Genomic DNA, 20,076 nt, shown 5'->3' on the forward strand with positions numbered 1-20,076 from the left:
ATATATGCTACTAGTAACTGATCAAGCATAATTGATGGAAAGTCCTAGTGTTTGTACATGCTTTTAATTTTTCAGTGTGATAAAAATGTGAAATGTGCTCATCAGACCAGGACCTAACCCATGCTTCAGTCATGGAGCTTAACAAATGCTACAGTAAAACAAAGGTGGATATTTAACAAAAAAACATGTGTTCCATGTTTTGCTCTCAATGCAATGTTTATAATTTTATTTGGAGGTGACCACACATACAGTTTATTAAATCCTATATGTAGAATAGTTTTGATAATTGTTTCCACACACAGCTCATGACTGACATATTGCTGTGTGGAAATAGCTGTAAGAAAAGTCTATGGCAGACACATGTACCGACTTTTGAAATATTAAAAAAATATACACATCTAAATCTACATTGTAAATGATTTTAAATGTGAAAATTAATTTAAAAAAATGTATGTAATTGGTTAACAGCTTTTTGGTCTTTATGGGTTGCAAAGACAAAAAAAAAAAAAAACACTGTGAAGAGCTTATGAAGAATGGGTTGGTACCCAATGTATTTGACAGTTAAACCGTCTCTGCAATGTTCCTATTTGCCTGATCCAATCAGTGCTATCTGAAGGCCACTGGCTCTAAAAATAACCCATCAGCATTTTTTTTTCCAGGCATCCCCCTTTCCATACAGCACATGGTTACAGTGAGGAAGATAAATCAGGCAGCACGGGTAGTGTAGTTGGAAGAACTAGGCACACATGCACATCCTTCTGCCGGGGCTGCCTGCTATTGCAGCAGGAACAATACAAATACTAGCCGGCTATCACAGATCAATGCTTAAAAAAGGGGGAGGGATGGCTTGAGCAGCAAGGGAAAAAAGCCACGAGTGATCAATATCTGGCTGTCTTGTTGCAAATTGCTGCAGTGTTTTACAGGAGTAGTGTATTGTGAACCGGATTGACAGAACGGGGCAAAGGAGCCACATGTCACATGTGCTTCATAGGCAGAAACGGGGCATCTGCAAGCTGGATCTGGAGGAGGATGCTGCGGCAAGTGATACACAGAGGGCTCAAATCGTCTTTCTACTGGCTCGGCTTATTTGTTAGCAGGCATCCGGTTTTTTTCCTCACTGTTCCCGCAGTCTTGACTATCATCTTCGGATCCACCGTCCTCAGCAGGTTTAAGACGGAAACCGACCTGGAGATACTGGTTGCTCCGACTCACAGCCTGGCTAAAATAGAGAGGACACTGGCGAACAGTCTGTTCCCCATCGATCAGTCCAAACACAAGCTGTATTCAGACCTGCACACGCCGGGGAGATATGGCAGGCTGATCCTGCTCTCGAAATCGGGGGCGAACATCCTGGAACTGGCCGATCAGGTCTTGCAGGTCCACCGCGCGGTGCTGGATCTGAGGGTCAATTATAAACGCTTCAATTACACTTTCGCGCATCTCTGTGTCATGAGCCACAGGGATAAGAAATGCCTTTTGGATGATATTATTACCATACTGGAAGACATCCGTCAAGCTGCCTTTTCAAACAGCACACCGTCCAGGGTGCAAGTGAGTTACCCCAATACCACGCTAAAGGTAAGCCCGTCATCCTTTCTGTGCCAATGTTCATTGCAGAGTTGCTGTCCAGGATGCTGAAATTGGGTGCGAGGCAGGTTTCTTGAAACAAGGTAGACGGGGACTGTGTTACATTCAAACAAAACCCTTACTTAGAAATAGTATGTCATTACTACTAAGCCCACTACAAGTATTAGTATTACTGTCACTACTTGTATACATCATGTCTTCTAAAACATGTCTTTACCCAGTGAGCAATTACAAAACAATTAAAGTTTTTTTTTTTTCTTTTCTTGTTCGTTAGTTTGGTGTTTTGGGACTTTGTAAACTCTATGACTTCTGCAAGCGTACAAAATATACAAAGTCTGATCAGTCATTTTTTTGACCTGCAGAATCGTCATGGACTGCGTTTATAAAGATTTTATCTTCAGTAATTTATGAAACTGCGTTGTGCTACACTGTAAACCCAATGGAAATAGTATAGTCTTAAATGCAGAGTGGTGTAGTCTAAGCATAGCATCTATGCATGGAGAAGTAACCGTACACTGAAGGATTAACAATGATGACCAAAGGCACTTTCATGGTACCTACCTTCATGATGATACCTCTGTGAGTGTATCAAATGCAGTACTGAGTCTGCAGTGTGTGATTTCCAATTCGTTTTCTCTATCTGCAAGCAGGCTCCTGTGTTGATGATGTAAGCCCCCTTTACTATCAGATTTAATTTATTTTCATGTGCAAAGCTTATTCATGATACCAATTGCCTTACAATTGTATGAGCACTAACCCCTTAAAAAACATTTTAAATGTATCGCTGCAGCACTGGTATAGGATAATAAAACCGTTGAACATGCAGTATGGAGGGGAAAAAAACACAAATTGTATTTGCTTGTTATGAATTGTATTTATTTGTTGATGGTAGGGTAGTTAAGGAGCTAACTATTTATTAAACCTGATTTTTTTCTATTCTTCTTGAAGAGAGAGATTAATGTATCACTTTGGGAAATAACTTCCCTCCATTTTCTTATGCCCAGTCAAAGCATAATCTCTTTCCAGTTAGCTGAATTACTGTATTTATTTTAAGACAAATCACTGTATATTTCTTAATCATTATATTTAGATAAAGCACTAGAAGTTACAAGTCTCCAAATATTAGTCATACATTAATGCTGTGAGAAAAGTAATAATGTTTTTGTCATTACCTTCGAGTGAGTGTGCAGCTGATGTTCATTTATATTGTGGTGTCATTAATCACTTCTATTTTAAACTCCTGGCAGGGGCATTGCTGCATCTTAGATCATAATATCCCTCTGCTCCCACAAAGACTTTTCCGCCTGACACTTTTTTGCTCGTGAAGCAGAGCATCTGTGACTTTGAGTAGATCTGAAGCATGCTTTTCACAGCCCCTCTTTGCAGCTACTTTGTTATTAGAGTATCTCATTGATATTTCCATCTAGGAGAACATGCAAAATGAGAGCAGGTTTCTCTTGACAAATTGGTATTTCTGTGGTCTGTTGGAGAACTTGTAAGCATTCAAAACAGTTAAAAGCTATTTTGCAGTACATGCAGCCTTTTCAAAATGGTTTTCATGTCCCTCACCATTACAATATTTACCTGCCAGTGAAATGCATATTACTTTATTCCAATCTCACTCACATTTCAAGCTACTGTTTTGATCTTAGTGTGACTGTTTGTTCAAGAAAAAAGCGATATTCTAAGTTTTGACCCGCAACTGTAAAACATGTATTTTTTACACTGCACAATACATTTGTTTGTAGTTACTGTTACTTTGAAATATCACTTCAAATGTTTTATGATGTTAAACATGTTAAATTAAACCAGGCAAGCAAATTAATGCATGAATACTGTATATGTAAAATGTTTTAATTGTTGCTGTTGTAAACCAATGATGTCTTTCATTTCAAACATGAAAGTGAATAATTTACATGTGTAAACATATAATGCATCTATATCATCATCATCATCAGCCTATATCAATCAACTGTTGGATGAAGGCCTCTCCAAGATGTTTCCCTAAATATAATGATTGATGAAACATGTTTTAGTCTCATACAAGAAAATGATTAACAAACCAGATATGGAATTACCACAACATTATTGAATGACTGCTGTACATCCCCATTTGTAGACCTTCACATATTCATTAATTTTGTTTTTTTTCAGGATGGAAGGATCTCTTTCATTGGCCACCAGCTGGGGGGGGTGACCCTTGTCCCAAACAGCAGAGATCATCAGGTGAAGTTTGCCCGAGCTGTTCAGATCACATACTACCTCCACAACTATGGCTCTGCCTCCCAGGATGTCATTTCTGAGAAGTGGGAAAGTGAGTTTTGCACACTTATACACAGGCTTGCTCCAGTCAATGAACACCTTTACATCCAATCCCTTACCTCTTTCAGTCTCTGGAGAGACTTTCACAAAACAGGAGTGCTGGCGAAGAGTGAAGTGCTGGTCAGTTTGGTGCTAGTGCTCCTGGCAGCCACCATCTCCAGCTCCATGAGGGATTGCCTGCGAGGGAAGCCCTTTCTCGGGTTGCTGGGAGTTCTCACTATCTGTATAGCCAATGTTACTGCAGCAGGGATATTTTTCATTTCAGATGGAAAGTATAATTCTACACTTCTGGGAATCCCCTTCTTTGCAATGGGTAATTATTTCTCTTGGCTTTCGTTGATTGCATATATGATTATACTAATTATTCGTTTTTCTTCCAGAGCAGGTTTAATTGTGTGGAGCTTTATTAGCAGGACTTACATACATTTCCTAACAGAATTGCCAGACATAAATTCCCATTATGCTATTCCTGAGTTTTTGCTATCGGTCCTTGTACTCATTGTTTCTCCATTCACGTTACAGATCTTTTTATAAATGTAACATTTATGTCGTTGTTCATGACTGTAGTTTCTTCAAAGAAGATTTCATAGCAGTCATCCCACTGTAATGATGTATAATGGTAAATGAATTTCAGAATTGTCATTTAAAAAGCCTAAACTTAATTATGTTATTCAGGTTTGTACTGGTCAATGATAACTCTATAGGTTTAAACAGTAATTCATAAAAAATAATGAATGAGAGTCTTCAAGAAATGTGAAGCTTCCAATAATAAACCTATATTAGTTATAAGATGAAGCACAGTATATTTTACATATTCTAATTACATGAATCACTAGTTCCCAGATATTTTTGGAGAAAAAATGCCTTGCGGTTTATTCTAAATGTATGGATGTCAGTAATTCCAATCTACTGTAGCTGTAAAGAAAATAAGACCACATAATACACACAGAGTCATAATCAAGACGAGATTGTAGTAGGGAAGGTGGACTGAAAAATTCTATAAATCTGACAATTCTGGTGCAGAAATTTGAAAAATAAAAATATGTAGTAAATGTAAAGATGCAGTATCATTAGGCAGAGGAGCTTTAAGTTATGATTGTTTAAATGTAGTTTAACGGTGTGTGTGTGTGTGTCCTGGTCTTGCAGGTATTAGTATTATGTAAATAAATCAAAGTCTCCAGAGATTGCATTATAAATCGTGGCAACCCGTGTTTTTTTTCTTTTTTGGTTGATATCTGTCCCTGAGTCATGAGATGTGTTTATATTGTACACAATCTGTTTGTCAGACAAGGAAGAATTAGTTAAACATTTAATTGTTTGTGTGCCTGCATTGTCTATAGTACACAATGTGGTATTCTGCTCTGAAGACCACTATAGCAGGTAATTAAATGTGAATGTCTGTTTCATCGCTTACACGGTACAATCCCTGGATAAAGGCTGTTTTGCATTTGTTTATTTTCTAAATCTGAACTTGTGGCAGCTGAGACATTCTATGATTCCTACATGCATTCTAACAAAAAAAAGGTCTGAAAAAAGCCAACTAGTTTTTTAATTGAAGTGATAAGGCTTTATCCTTTTATACTGTATGTTTACCTATTATAGGTAATGAGAGACTAGTGGCCGCTGTCATTTGAAGTACTTTTTTGTCTTGTTTTAATCATTGAACTAATTCCATACATCCTCAGTGGACAAATACTGATGATGTGTGTCGAGATCTGCTCCAGACTGATTGCATTTACACTTAGACAGTATATCGATTGTATAAAACTGGAATTAATTTGATATTTCCGTAATGAAAGCCTTACACCTACATATTCTTAGATATTTAAGATAGTATAGGCATTGTGTTTGTGGTGTTTGTGATGTATGTGATGTTTGCCAGCCTACCTAACATAGCATTATGTGCAGCACTGCAGAATTCATACTGTTAGCAAGCTAGGTATAAATTTGGATTAAGCATGTTCCTACATTTACATTTAAGTGGTTTTGAGAGCATTTTTACATTATTAGCAAAAATGTTCATTTAAATGAAATGATGGTTACGTTTTATTTAGGGTTAGGGCTATGGTTAAAGACAGGGTTGCTTTTCTACTGTCTTAAATAAACTGGATGTAGATTGTATCGACTTAGCTTAACATTTTGGAGTTGGTTAAGGTTGGGTTTTAGGCTGTTGTTAGGGTTTAAAATGGAATAGCTAACTTCTTTTTGTAAATACAATTCTACAAGTCCCTACTGCAGTGCAATATCTCTGTTCAGAATAAAGATTGTGATTATTATTTAGGGTTTTTTGAGTGTAGATTAGCTGACATGATACACTGTAAGTGACTGTAACTGGAGGTTACTAACATACACACAATAACAGTAAACAGCACCTCCTTCTTACTGAGCATTTAACTGAAATCAGGACTGTACTGCTTATTACCAAAATAGGCAATACAATACTGCATCAATTGAATGAATGAGACTTAATGAATACATTTTGTATCTGGTTCCACTTGTGCACAGGAAAAGTAGAGTCAGTCCTTTTGTGGTTTCCATTCACACCACTTTTTCTTTTTCAAGTCCCATATGTAGCGACAGTGATTGGGTGGGAAAGCAAGGTGATGTTCTGTTGCTGGTAGGGTACTGTAAAGCTGGAGACAAGGAAGCAATGTTTTTGTTGTCTATGTAAATGGTATCAACTGAATTTCTGCTGCAGTATGTTTGAATTGACTATTACTGTAAGCTATTTAAAGATGCTGCCTGTTTGCAGAAAACAGTTCAGAAACTGCTGTCATGATTGGAATAATTTTGAGATGAGTTGTGTGTAAACCAGGATGTTACAGAAACAGGTAATGATCATATGGAGATGGCCCTTATGTTCATCTTGTACCGCAAACTGTGATTTCCCCAAAGATTTTCCAATTCCATATTCTGTATTTCTCATTTTTTGTTGTTGTTGTTGTATGTTCTTGTATAAGTCTCTCGTCATTTGATTTGAATTCCCATTTTGTATTAAAGGGCAAATTTCTACTTTCCTAATGGTGAAAAACAATGTGTTTGTAAGTTTTCCATTGATCTGTGGTGTGAACAGAAAATGAATAGATAGGGCAGCCTGCTGTTCCTGCCTGCCTTTAAAGCTACAATTGGCATTGTTAATCATAGTCAGTTTTTCAATTATACAACAGATTAAATTTCAGGAAGTGTGTTCTTAAATGTAAATTGGTTCATAAGACAACCCAATGTTTTCCATGGGTGTCAGGCATTTATTTGTTACAATAACATTAATTTTGAAGTGAAGGTTTGATTAACATAGACAGAACAGCATGTCAATCACCTTCTTGCTTGCTGCAGTGGTGGATTGTATGCTAGGGAACACAAAAGAATAATTTGATCTTTCCTATGTGGGGAAATATATTACCTGCTTTAACAAGAGAAATACAGTTAAATTACATTAATTACATTAAAAGAAAATAACACACATTCTGGTGTATCCACAGGCGGACTACATATGAATTTCTAATATGTACATTGATGGAAACATTGAATTGGAAATGCAGGAAACAATGTTTTATTTTTAATCATTGCAAGACAACTGAAGGTGGTATTAATTAATATCCAGCATGTGTAAGATAGATGTTGTAGCTGCCTGCACTGTTGACCATAGAAATCATACAGTGTGTCAAAGGGATCCCAAAGGACATCATGGACCTGATTAACTCCTTGTCTTTTAAATCGATGAGCTGTGTTTTTGAAGACGGTCATCTAGGGATGCGATATCTAAAGAATGCTCGTCCATTTTGTGGAATCATAAATATACTCATGGTCATTAATATAATTTCTTTTTTTTTCATAAAGCTGGTCTTGAATGTTTAAACCCTGGATATATCTTCTTGCCAATTGTACTTTGTTATTTTGTATGGTATGAAAGGTATGATGATTTTATTCATATATTTATGACCAAGCCAAAGAATACTGCCACAGTAGTAAGGGGGGATTCTTTAAATATCTAATCCCTAAGTGTACTCTATACCTTTAACCAGAAGCAAATGTTATGGGAGTTTGCTTGAAGTTCAATCACTCTGCCTGTATATGTCAATATTCTGTAAGTATTACAAGCAGTTGTGATTAGCTAGCCGTCATAGTAAATTAATCAAAATAATAATTAAGTCATTAGCAAGTTAAATGTAATATAACATTAAGCAGCGAAACCTCTAAGGACGTTGTGTTTTATATTTAGATAGCTACAGTTTTCTTTTACAGTATTCACTCCACTGTACTGCCCTTCCCCAGCAGTAACAAGGTCTCTCCTATGCATGCTCTGCTGGGGGTACCAGACATTTGGCTACCAGTGTCTTATTTGATTCATCTTAAAATATCCTCTGGCCTCAGGACATAGGTTTCCAGAAAGGTATATTTAATTAACTTTTACTTTACTTTCTGTGTGGAAAGGTATGCATTTTACAAGCAGTGCAATTATTGATTTGTTTGTTCTGACATATATTTACTGATTCTGCTCTAAATACTGTGTGTGTTTGTGAAAATATTGTGTATAAATACTACAATAAATATTTTACAAACTTAGAAAAACAATGCTTCACTAGCTTTAAATGTTAAGTGAAAAGCTATTCAAAATTTAATTAAATCAGAACTTTGACCCACCCGCTAATACAAAACTAAATAACTATACTCAGTTGCGGCTTCATTTTTAGTAAGATTACACTTTCTTCTAATCATAAATGTAACCGCTATGATGTACAGGTTTGTAGTTTGCTATTAGCGGGTGGGTCAAACTTTTGATTTAATCTGGCCTTTACTTTCGGCAGTGATAGGCCTCCAAAACCATATAGTAATGGATTGCCTTTTAGAATTGTTTAATTTCTGGAGGTATAGTTTAAAAAAAGCAATTCTCTTCTTGCAGAACAACAGATGCCAAATGGTTATAACTTAGTAAAACTATGCAAGAATACCTTTTTTGTTCTAAACAAAATACATATTTCCATAATGTTTCTGACCACAGTGATTCTCTGTGAATGTCTTTAAGTTGTTTTACACATCTAGGCTTGGCTTGCCTGAGTAGTTTAGGATGTTTCATCAGGAATCTTTAAATGAGTAAAATAAAATAAAAAAGTCTGTCCTGTCTATATTCATGAGAGAGATGGAAGATACATTTGATATTTTGCATCCTTTGGCATATTACAGAGCGGTCCATGACAATTTATCCCCGTCAATTCGCACTGTGATAATTGGTCACTGCAACAATTCGTCCCCTTGACAGTTCATCCCCACATCAATTCGACCCCATCATTATACCTTCTCCACTTGAGTATTTGTAACTATGAGTGTATAAATATGTTAATGCAATTTATGTATATATATAAAGGCAGGCTATATATATATATATATATATATATATATATATATATATATATATATATATATATATATTCACCGATCAGCCATTACATTATGACCACTGAAGTGAAGTGAATAACACTGATAATCTCGTTATCATGGCACCTGTCAGTGGGTGGGATGTATTTGGCAGTAAGTGAACATTTTGTTCTCAAAGTTGATGTGTTTGAAGCAGGAAAAATGGGCAAGCATAAGGATCTGAGTGACTTTGACAAGGGCCAAATTGTGATGCCTAGACAACTGGGTCAGAGCATCTCCAAAACTGCAGCTCTTGTGGGGTGTTCCCGGTCTGCAGTGTTCAGTATCTATCAAAAGTGGTCCAAGGAAGGAAAAGTGGTGAACCGGCGACAGGGTCATGGGCAGCAAAGGCTCATTGATGCACGTAGGGAGCAAAGGCTGGCCTGTGTGGTCCGATCCAACAGATGAGCTACTGTAGCTAAAATTGCTGAAAAAGTTAATGCTGGTTCTGATAGAAAGGTGTCAGGACACATAGTGCATCGCAGTTTGTTGCATATGGGGCTGCGTAGCCGCAGAACAGTCAGGGTGCCCATGCTGACCCCTATCCACTGCCGAAATCGCCTACAATGGGCACATGAGCATCAGAATTGGACTATGGAGCAATGGAAGAAGGTGGCCTGGTCTGATGAATCACGTTTTCTTTTACGTGGATGGCCGGGTGCGTATGCATCGCTTACCTGGAGAACACATGCTACCAGGATGCACTATGGGAAGAAGGCAAGCCGGCGGAGCCAGTCTGATGCTTTGGGCAATGTTCTGCTGGAAAACCATGGGTCCTGCCATTCATGTGGATGTTACTTTGACACATATCACCTACCTAAGCATTGTTGCAGACCACCCTTTCAAGGACACAGTATTCCCTGATGGCATTGGCCTCTTTCAGTAGGATAATGTGCCCTGCCACAAAGCAAAAATGGTTCAGGAATGGGTTGAGGAACACAACAACGAGTTCAAGGTGTTGACTTGGCCTCCAAATTCCCCATATCTCAATCCAATCGAGCATCTGTGGGATGTGCTGGACAAACAAGTCCGATCCATGGAGGCCCCACCTCGCAACTTACAGGACTTAAAGGATCTGCTGCTAACGTCTTGGTGCCAGATACCACAGCACACCTTCAGAGATCTAGTGGAGTCCATACCTCGTCGGGTCAGGGCTGTTTTGGCAGGAAAAGGGTGACCTACACAATATTAGGCAGGCAGTCATAATGTTATGGCTGATCGGTGTATGTATATATATATATATATATATACACACACACAGTTATTTTGTATTATTTATTATAATGTATGTTTTTAATTGAAGGCGATTAATAAGGATTTTAGATTCTAATTAGAATTGCGTTTCAATAACAGGTTCAGGGAACATTAACTTATAGCAAATCAAATCAAATTCAGTCATTGCTATCCACTTAGATTGGATCATTATTCGAATTCAGCCAAACTTAATGTAAGAAATCAATAACAATAATAATAATACTATTAAGGCATCCCCATATGCACTGAATTTAACACTTAAGTGACAAAATAACAAATAAGTACATTACATTTGTCAGAAGGACTGAGGAAGAATTGTCGCCTGGGCAAATTCTCGGGGACGAATTGTCGCGGGACGAATTGGTGCGCTCCCTTACGCAGCTGGTGGGTACTGGGAAATGACCATACATGTTTGCTTCAGTGGACTGCCTGGTAAGGCACATAAAACTAGATACAGACACCATTTAGTGCAACTCTGCAGCACTGAGGCAATAGCAGGGAAAACCTAAAATATTAATAAAGAAAGGTTAAGGAAATATTAGACAAATTAAACTTTTTAAAGGTAGACATGCAGAGGTGTGCATAAAATACAGTGGGATGAAGGTAAAGTGAAGGAATGAAAGCTAAGTTACAGCCCAGTCTCAGGAGCTTTGTGTCACCGCGGGTATGTAAACCTTGGTGCAGACGCACTGTTAAATCACACAAACCCAAATGGGTAAATCCACAGGCTGTCCTTCAAAATCCTCATGTGCCCCCAAGATCAGGGTTTGTGACAGCAAAAAGAAGAAGAAGAACTAATTGCAACTAATTAAGTCAGGGAGAGCGCACACTGTTCAATTGCTGATGCGCACTGTTTTTGCTAAATTATATATAGATTAACTGCTGGGCTGGTAGAAAAAAAAATCTTATGGAAAGAAAAAGATTATAAGTATTAAAGGTAAGCTGCTTATAGAGACTGTCTTTTAGCTTTGAATATTACATCTCATTAAGCGACCAGTTCTTTAATTTCCCATTGTCACTTTGGAGCAAGAATCTGGGTAAAAGAGATTTCAAGCAATGGGACTTACTCATAGCGACATCTGAAATTGCATTAACATATTTATTCAGGCAGAAGGAAGGCCATTGTTAACTATGATATGGGTTACCGATTCTTTATTTGAATTTTCTTTGTTTCCCCTTTACTTATTATTTTCTTTTAATTTGTAAATGCTTTCTATTGTATAGTTTGGGCACAGAAGGATTTTCTTTTGCATGCATTCTTTTGCTGCATTTCTTTTCTTAATTTATACTAGCAATGTTATTTAAAATGTTGCAGCAACTGGGCTATTATTGATTAAACAGAAAGTTACTTTAAAGGTGGGATGAATGCTGTGATATAAACACAATCCATCTTTAATTTAACAATCAGCAGGATATGAGCTTTGACTTGACAGATCTGCTTCTGCCAAGGCTAAATTTAGTTACATTTGACTCTAATGCCAGCACGTTCTTTAGGGGGAAATAATAACAAATGATGGTGATTTTTCTTTAATATGGAATTCCATAGTGAGTACCAAAAAAAATAAAAATAAAGGATATGAAATGAAGGAAGGGCATTTGGCTCATTTGACTTGTATAATGCCTAGTATCTAATGTATCCCAGAATTGAGTGAAGTGGATTCTTGAATTAAACAAGAGAGTCAGCTTTGGTTAGATTGTTAGGTCCCAGTTTTCAAATATGTTTTTAATTCTTGAGCAATAATTTGGTTTGAGTTTCTAAGCCTTCTTGCCTTCGGTCCTCCTACACTATTTGTCACTAACACTATTTGTGCATATCTAACAAGTTAACAAACTATTCATACACACCAGGAGCAGATTCATGTTATTCCACAAATTGCTTCACCCCAGCTAGAGGCTTCACACACTCTCAGTAGCCTACTCTTTATTTTTCTACAGATAAACCAATTTCTTATCCTCTACCACAATTAGAACATTATTACCTGTTAGACTCTTTAGTTCTGCTTCATCAGATCTTATGCCGTTCTAACACTGCAACAGAAACAAAAGAAATTGTGTATTTGTTTTACCCAAATTTTGTTGTTTACTTTACTTAAGAACACAAGCTTATGTTGATTTCAGTGTGTAAAGCACTCTGTGGCAACTCTGCACTATACTACAAAAAGATTGATTGATTTTCATACATTTTTCCATCTCTCCTTTAGACATAATTTGTTTTGACACCTGCTGTTTGTGTTTTTCTTCTGCTAAAGGTTATTTAAACCACATCATGTGTTTATGTTATGTCCTGCATAAAGTGTTTCCTTCCTCCGAATACTTCCTTTGATTGATTTATTCAAACATTAAGGTCACTGTTTCCTTAACTCTTATTTGCTTGCTTTTTGGATCAAACTGCTCTGTGTAGGAGTAATATATTCCTCTAAATGAAAAAACATTTTATTTTTATTTTTTTGTTTTGTTTTGAAGGTGAGTGTATTGTTCCTAAATAAATGATCTAATAAATAATTTACTATCTAGTTTATAGCAGTAAACCTTACTTGTCTTTTATGAAATACAAAGGCAGGTCCCAGATTTAGATAATAGTATTATGGCATAGGTCTTAGTTTCTACCAGCATTGCCTATTTAAATGCAGGATGATTTGTGAAAACCAGATTGTATTGTTTCTGTGTACACTGTTGTACTGGTGGAAGTCATGATTGCAGGCAGTGCAGTTTGTTTCACCATTTACTGTAGATGGTTTGTTATCACTGGGCACTCATGCAGCCAATCACAGGCTTGCCTTAAATTTGTGACCTCTTCCTCTGTCCTCACCTTGACTATGAGAAGGGAAGCCTTTACTTTTCACATACAGAAGGATGGTGCATAATTAACCCCATATATGCAAGCTTCTGATTGGACCTGTACATTTTTTTGTCTATGCTCTGATTGTATGTAAATATGTACATTTCTCTTCGAGAGATATTGCAGCACATTTTGTACAGAATATGTTATGCATGTCAGCTTAGTAAATGATAGACATGCAAGTGCAGATAGTGATAACATCAACATTTCAATAAACCAGTTTGAGGATCAGTATTTAAACAAAACACCAGCCTGTATCAGTGTAGAACTATTAAATCTGGGTAATGGAAAGGAAGCAAGTGAAACAATTCTTAGAATATTAAATTGGTATTTGTGGTTGTGGGGTTCAGAGTCTCTGCTGTAAACCTTGGTACATTTAAGTAAATTTAAGTATTCTTACATTTACCCTGAACAAGTTCATAACCCAAACCATAGATCAACGCAATGCAAAGGGTAATTAATGAAAAATATTTTGTTAAAATGTGAGTCACAACTTCTCACCTGTGAACAGCCTTGAAGCTAATTCTCTTCACTTGACAGCCACCATAACATACATTCAGATTACGTGATCTTAAAGTTGTAAGAGAGTGAGGCTGTGTATCCAGATAAATGTTTGCAGAGAAAGTCCTACCAATAAATTATTATTCAGTCTGTTCAGCTCAGGCTGTCAGGTTTGCAGAGTAAAGTCAATGTCACAACTGAACAGGTCCAATTACAAGTGTCAGATTGTTATCTGAAGCTCAGGAAAATCAGCGGAATGGAATATATATATACAAAAATGATGCCATCTTCAAGGCCTGACCCACTTACTCATTACGTATTCTTAATTAATGCTAAAGAATGGTACTAGAAATATATAATTGTAGTGAAGGTATGTGCTTCACAATCTATCATTTTTTTATACCAGGTACAGTTCAGAAGCACAGTACATACATTTCCGGATGACATGCTTGCAAAGGAGATCGACTAGAATGATCTAGATCCTGTTTTTATCTACAAAATATATTGGTGCCTTTGAATATTGTTATATTGCCTGAAGGAAGGATATGTATCTTATTCAAGTCTAAAAACTAGTTAATATTTTAATGATCTGTATAGAACTGCCATATTATATTTAGACAAAGACACTGTGAATGTGTGTAAAGTGCTTAGTGAGGGGTAGCTGTCTCGCTGCATGAGTGGTTCCAACAGGCAAGTCTTAAAATTGGGGCTACACATAGGGGAACAAATGTCTTTCACAACACAATGCAAATAAACACCTTCAAATTTCAGGAATACAGTTTGATTAGTAAATTGAATACTTAGTGTAGGCGAGAAAAAAATTAAAGCACATAATTAAAAAACAAAACTGTATCTAATTAAGGTATGTAATACTTCACTTCTACCGCATGCACTTAAATGAGGTAATGGCATGATCATTGAATCCACATGCTCCAAAGATAATGAGCAGGATTAAATAAAAAATGTTGCAAAGTGCGAATGTGAAAAGTTGCGGAAGAGTTGCAGGAGGGAATCTTGCAGCTCAGTTCCTCTGAATTAAATCTAAAATATGAGGACCTGTGAATGGGGAGGAGACGTGTTTTGCTGACACAAAACTACAAGCCTATACTTCGTGGCGGTTACAAATATGAGTAGAAGAAACAAATATAAAATAAAACCTGAAGCCGCCATTGATGAAAACTGTGTAGTTATTATTATTATTATTATTATTATTATTATTATTATTATTATTATTATTATTATTATTGGCAGACGCCCTTACCTAGGCATTATCTATTAGCGGGTGGATCAATGGTTGGGTGAATAACAGATCAATGTAAATATTGTATTCAGTGTCCACTTCCCAGCTAACACACAACGTTGCCACAATGTTGAATTATGTTGCTACAACATTGTAGCAACATTGTGTGTTAGCTGGTTTCCCTTTCAAGTCAAAAGACAAGCATTACCGAATGGGAAGAGCCTTCTGACCTGCCAATCATGTGAAAACATGTACCAAAGCTGTCCAATTAGGGAGGAGGGAGGAGGAGGAGTTCCGCCCCCATGCCTGTGAAGTGTCTCCTCCTCACAGTACCTGCCATTTCTCCTTTCACCTTGCCAGTGATACATGCTTTTAGTTTTGTTCATGCTGTGCGTATCCTCTACTACTTTTGTGCAGTAGTTTTTCTCACACATAAAGCTGGATTTGGCTCCTCTACTGTGTAATGACCTCTTTGTACCATCTTTCAGATATTCTTGAGTGTGTGTTGGAGCTCAGCGGCTGCTGTTCTCCACAGAAGAGTGTCGCTCGGCTGAGCAGTTCCCATTGCGGGACAGACACTGCAGATCCCTGCACTCGACATGGACGACTTCGAAATCCATCGACGTCAACACATCAATATCGACCTCGAGATCCATCGACATCAACACATCGACCTCGAGATCCATCGACATCGACACATCCACGTCGACACATCAATATTGACCTCGAGATCCATCAACGTCGACATATCAGGATACACTGGAGAGTGTCTCACTGAGACTCGATCTTCGAATCACGCCTCCTTTATCCTATATCAAAGTCGACACTGGGAGAGGAGAGTGTCTTGGCTGAGACTTGATCCATGGATCTCACCTCCTCCCCATTGAGCTATTCAGGGAGGGAGAGTATCTCTCAGGAGACTCGATCTTGTGCCTCCCTCACTACCTCACATCGAAAGCTCCATTCTCGACATTGACACATCGATATCAACTACATCCCGGAAGTGGATATGAACCTGCATACAGACCCAGGATCTGTTGTGAGGAGCTGGAAGAAGAAATCCAGCCTCAGGATTTTAGCTCCTTTTTGGGCTATCAACGTCCCAGCTAGAGAGCAATTGGCTTCACCCTCCCTCTATGCAGGCGATCCCCGGAGAGTCTCTCCCCAAGATGGAGATCGCCGGCGAGCAGGCACTCATGTTCTGTACTTCTCCCTCAGATGCACTCCCTCATGACATATACGCTGGTCTCCCCCTAGGAGGAGTACGTCGACCTTCAACAGCCGAGAAGACTGGCCCTACCCTCAGGGGATATAGTGGGTGTAAAAAAATTAAATAAATCCCCGCAGCCGCAGGCCGGCAGCGCGCAGCCAAGTTACCAGCATACCAGAGGCCAGCCGAAGGCCAAGGGTAAAAATAGACTTTTCAGCTGGAAGCCTAAGGGGAGAAGCTAGCCCTGCAACCCCCCCTGGCTATACCACAAGGAGAATGTCCCCAATGACGAAAGACAGTGAGCCACAGATACACCCTCCATTTCCACTCTGGCCCTCGCCTCCTCAGAGGAGTGCTGACCACTACTGTCGGAAGCCCAGAACTCTGGCTCAGGAGATTGCAGTAGTGCAAGCGAAATTAGGTGTATGACAGGTGGACCGAGAGAACTCATGAGACGGTTTCTACTCACGGTACTTACTAGTGCCAAAGAAGGACGGAGGCTTAAGACCCATTCTCGATCAGAGGGGTCTCAACATGTTCTGAGAAAAGAAACTTCCGCATGTTGACTGCCCAGTGTATACTCCAGTCACTCTGACTGGGCCACTGGTTGATGTCGATAGATCTCAGGGACACCTACTTCCATGTCCCCATCCTCCCAACGCACAGGACATATCTACGCTTCACCTTTCAGAACCAAGTGAATTCTGTGTGTTGCAGTTCGGCCTCTCACTGGTGCCCTGCATGGACGCTTGGACGCAGTCCTGGCCCTCTCAGGTCAAGGGGGATCAGAACAACCTGGATGACTAGCCAGTTGCACAGACTCCAGGATACAGGCGGAGGAACACATGACAGAGGTCATGCAACATGTGACTACACTGGTTTTCAGTTCACACAGAGCAGAGCTCTCTCAAACCCACGCATTTGGTGGTGTTCTTGGGAATGCGGTTCAACTCCATAGCGATACTTGTCCTCCTGTCAGAGACAGGATCGAGTCACTGAAGTCTTGCCTCATGCAATGCAGCAGAGGCTAGACTCTCCGGCTAATTACTTTCAAAAGCTGTTGAGACTGTTAGCAGCCTACTTGAAAATCCTTGCCCTCAGACTCAGGACAATGCGTCCGCTACATCGCTGGGAAAACGCTTACGAGCTGCACCCAGCAAGACACAGACACTGCCGACTGACCATGACTCCAGCGTGCAGGAGGGCACTGGATCGGTGACAGAATAATAGCAATTTACACTTCGTATCTCCCATTGGCTGCCCTAACCGGAGGAGAGTCGTCATGACAGACGCCCCCAACTACAGCTGGGGCACAGTCTGGAATGAGATTGGGGTATAAGGATGTGGATTGGTCTCTGATCACCCTCCCACATTAATGCACAGGAGCTGCAAGCCAGCACGTCCTGTCGTACAAGCATGTCTTAGTTTGGTCAGACAACACAACAGTGGTGGCTTAAATCAACCACCAGAGGGGCATGCACTCACCTGGACTACATTGTGTGGTGTGCAAACTTCTTCTGTGGGCCTGAGACAATCTCCAATTGATCAGGGCAATACACCTGCTAGGTGTGTTCAACAGAGCTTTGGACCTCTTTCTGGGAGCTTGGAATGGAGATTGAGTTCCCAAGTGGTAGAGTAGATCTGTGAGACGCTGGGATGAGCTCGAGTCAACCTCTTGCTATTCAGGCAATGACTCAGTGCCCCTGTGCTGAATCCCGGGGGGTTGTCCCCTGGTGTGGACGCCTTGCCCACCCATGGCCTTGGGAATTGCTTCCCTCCACCGACACTTCCGCCTGATTGCCTGATATGTTTTAAAGTGGTCAGCCTTCCAGAACTGGTGCCTAGCCAGAAACGTGAATCCAGTGTCATGCCCCATGACGACTATGCTGTGCTTCCTGCAGCAGCTGCTGGAGGAAGGGAAATCTGCATCCACTCTGAAGGTTTATCTGGCTGCTATCACAGCATATCATGATAAGTTTGACACTGTCTCCGCAGGAGCCAATCCTGGCAACACTATCCCTGACGGGAGTTAGGCGGCTGAGACTGTCATTGAAGGTAACAATTCCAGTCTGGGACTTGGAGCTGGTCTTTCAGGGGCTTAGTGTTTCCACAACTGAGCTCTGCTTTCTCTTGCTAGAGTTTCCTTCCTTTTAGCAATAACTTCAGCAAGGAGACTTAGTGATTCATGCCTTGTTTGTGGATAAAGCCTGTCTGTCTCTGGAAGCAACGACAGGGTCACAGTGAGGACAAAGCCAGCCTTCCTACCGTAGGTTGTGTCGGCTTTTCACATCAACTGACCTATCGTCCTGGAGTCATTACACCCCCCCCCCACCCCCTCCGTATGTCGAATGAGGTCTGCAGACTTCACACATTATGTCTGGTTTGGGCCTTCACGTGTTATATGGAGAGGACTGTGCACTTCACAGCTCAAACCAACATTTTGTCTGCTAGCCATTATAAAATACGTAAAAAACATAATCGAAGCACTGACACATTGCTGAACAAAATATTATATAAAATGACATTCAGTAACGATAGGTTATTATCATAACCCCGGTTCCCTGAAAAAGAAAGACAGCCATTACCTAATGGGAAGAGCCTTCTTAGCTGCCAATCATTGAAAGTATGTACCAAAGCTGCCCAATAGGGGCCCTGCTTTCAGGAGAGACCCGCCCCCGGCGTCTGTGAAAAGTCTCCTCCTGACTGCAGCTCCCAGCCATTTTTTCATCAGGAAGGTCGTCTGGCCGAGCGACCCCTGAAGGGTAATGGCTCTCTTTCTTTTTCAGGGAACCGGGGTTATGATAATAACCTATTGTTCCCTTTCAAATCGAAAGACAGCCATTAACTAATGGGAAGACTGTACCAGAGCTGTCGCGAGTTCAGACACATGACTAAGCCTAAACAAACAATGACAAGGATAGCAGAGCCTCACAGCGCCTGAGGGCTAGCAGTTTGAAGTACCTGGGAGCCCAAGCCTGGGCGCAGCCGATCCGCCACGTTGAGGCAGTAGAACCTTGTGAAGGTCTGTTGCCCGGACCAGGTCACAGCATTGCGCAGTTCTTGCAGTGTGGCGCCGTGAAAAAGAGCCCACAACGTGGCTTGTCCCCTCGTTGAGTGCGCTGAGATGTGTTCAGGCATGGAGACATTAGCAGTCTCATATGTGAGCCACCCAGTGCGCCAGTCACTGTTTTGAAACCGCCCTCCCTCTACCTAGCAGACAAACAGCTGGTCAGATCTGCGGCTCTGCGCAGTCCTCCGCATATAGCACCTCAAAGCCCGGACAGGGCAAAGTTTGTGTAGTCTGTGGTCCTCATCCGATGTACCAACACGACCTTGGGCAGGAAGGCTGAGTTCATCCTGAGAGTGACTCTGTTGCTGCTTCCCAAGAAGATCAGACAGGCTTTATCCACAGACAAGCTGTGAATTTCACAAATTCTCCTTGCCGACGTTATCGCTACAAGAAAAGCTACCTAGAGCGAGAGGAAGCGGAGCTCCGTTGTGGAGATGGGCTCAAAGGGAACACTGCTCAGTCCTTTCAACACTAATTCCAAGTCCCAGGCTCGAATTGTGTCCTTTATCAGTGGTCTCAAGCGTCTCGCACCTTTCAGAAACTGGATCGCCAGGAAATGGGCTCCTGGTGAGACACTGTCAATTTTATCATGACATGCCGAGATAGCAGCCAGATAAACTTTCAACGTGGATGCAGATTTT

The 20,076-nt window shown here is 40.0% G+C and overlaps 1 protein-coding gene across 1 annotated transcript; it reads left to right on the forward strand.

Annotated features, from left to right (window-relative positions):
- Positions 1-788: 788 nt before the first annotated feature.
- Positions 789-17,172, forward strand: ptchd4 (patched domain containing 4). The gene is made up of 5 exons (XM_066713946.1): positions 789-1,404; positions 3,742-4,222; positions 15,714-15,859; positions 16,413-16,563; positions 17,057-17,172. Exons 1-5 carry the CDS (start codon positions 979-981, stop codon positions 17,170-17,172), a joined length of 1,320 nt encoding a protein of 439 aa, XP_066570043.1. The 5' UTR covers positions 789-978.
- The last annotated feature ends 2,904 nt before the right edge of the window (positions 17,173-20,076 follow it).

This window comes from Amia ocellicauda, chromosome 1, assembly GCF_036373705.1.
Source record: "Amia ocellicauda isolate fAmiCal2 chromosome 1, fAmiCal2.hap1, whole genome shotgun sequence".
NCBI classification, from domain to species: domain Eukaryota; kingdom Metazoa; phylum Chordata; class Actinopteri; order Amiiformes; family Amiidae; genus Amia; species Amia ocellicauda.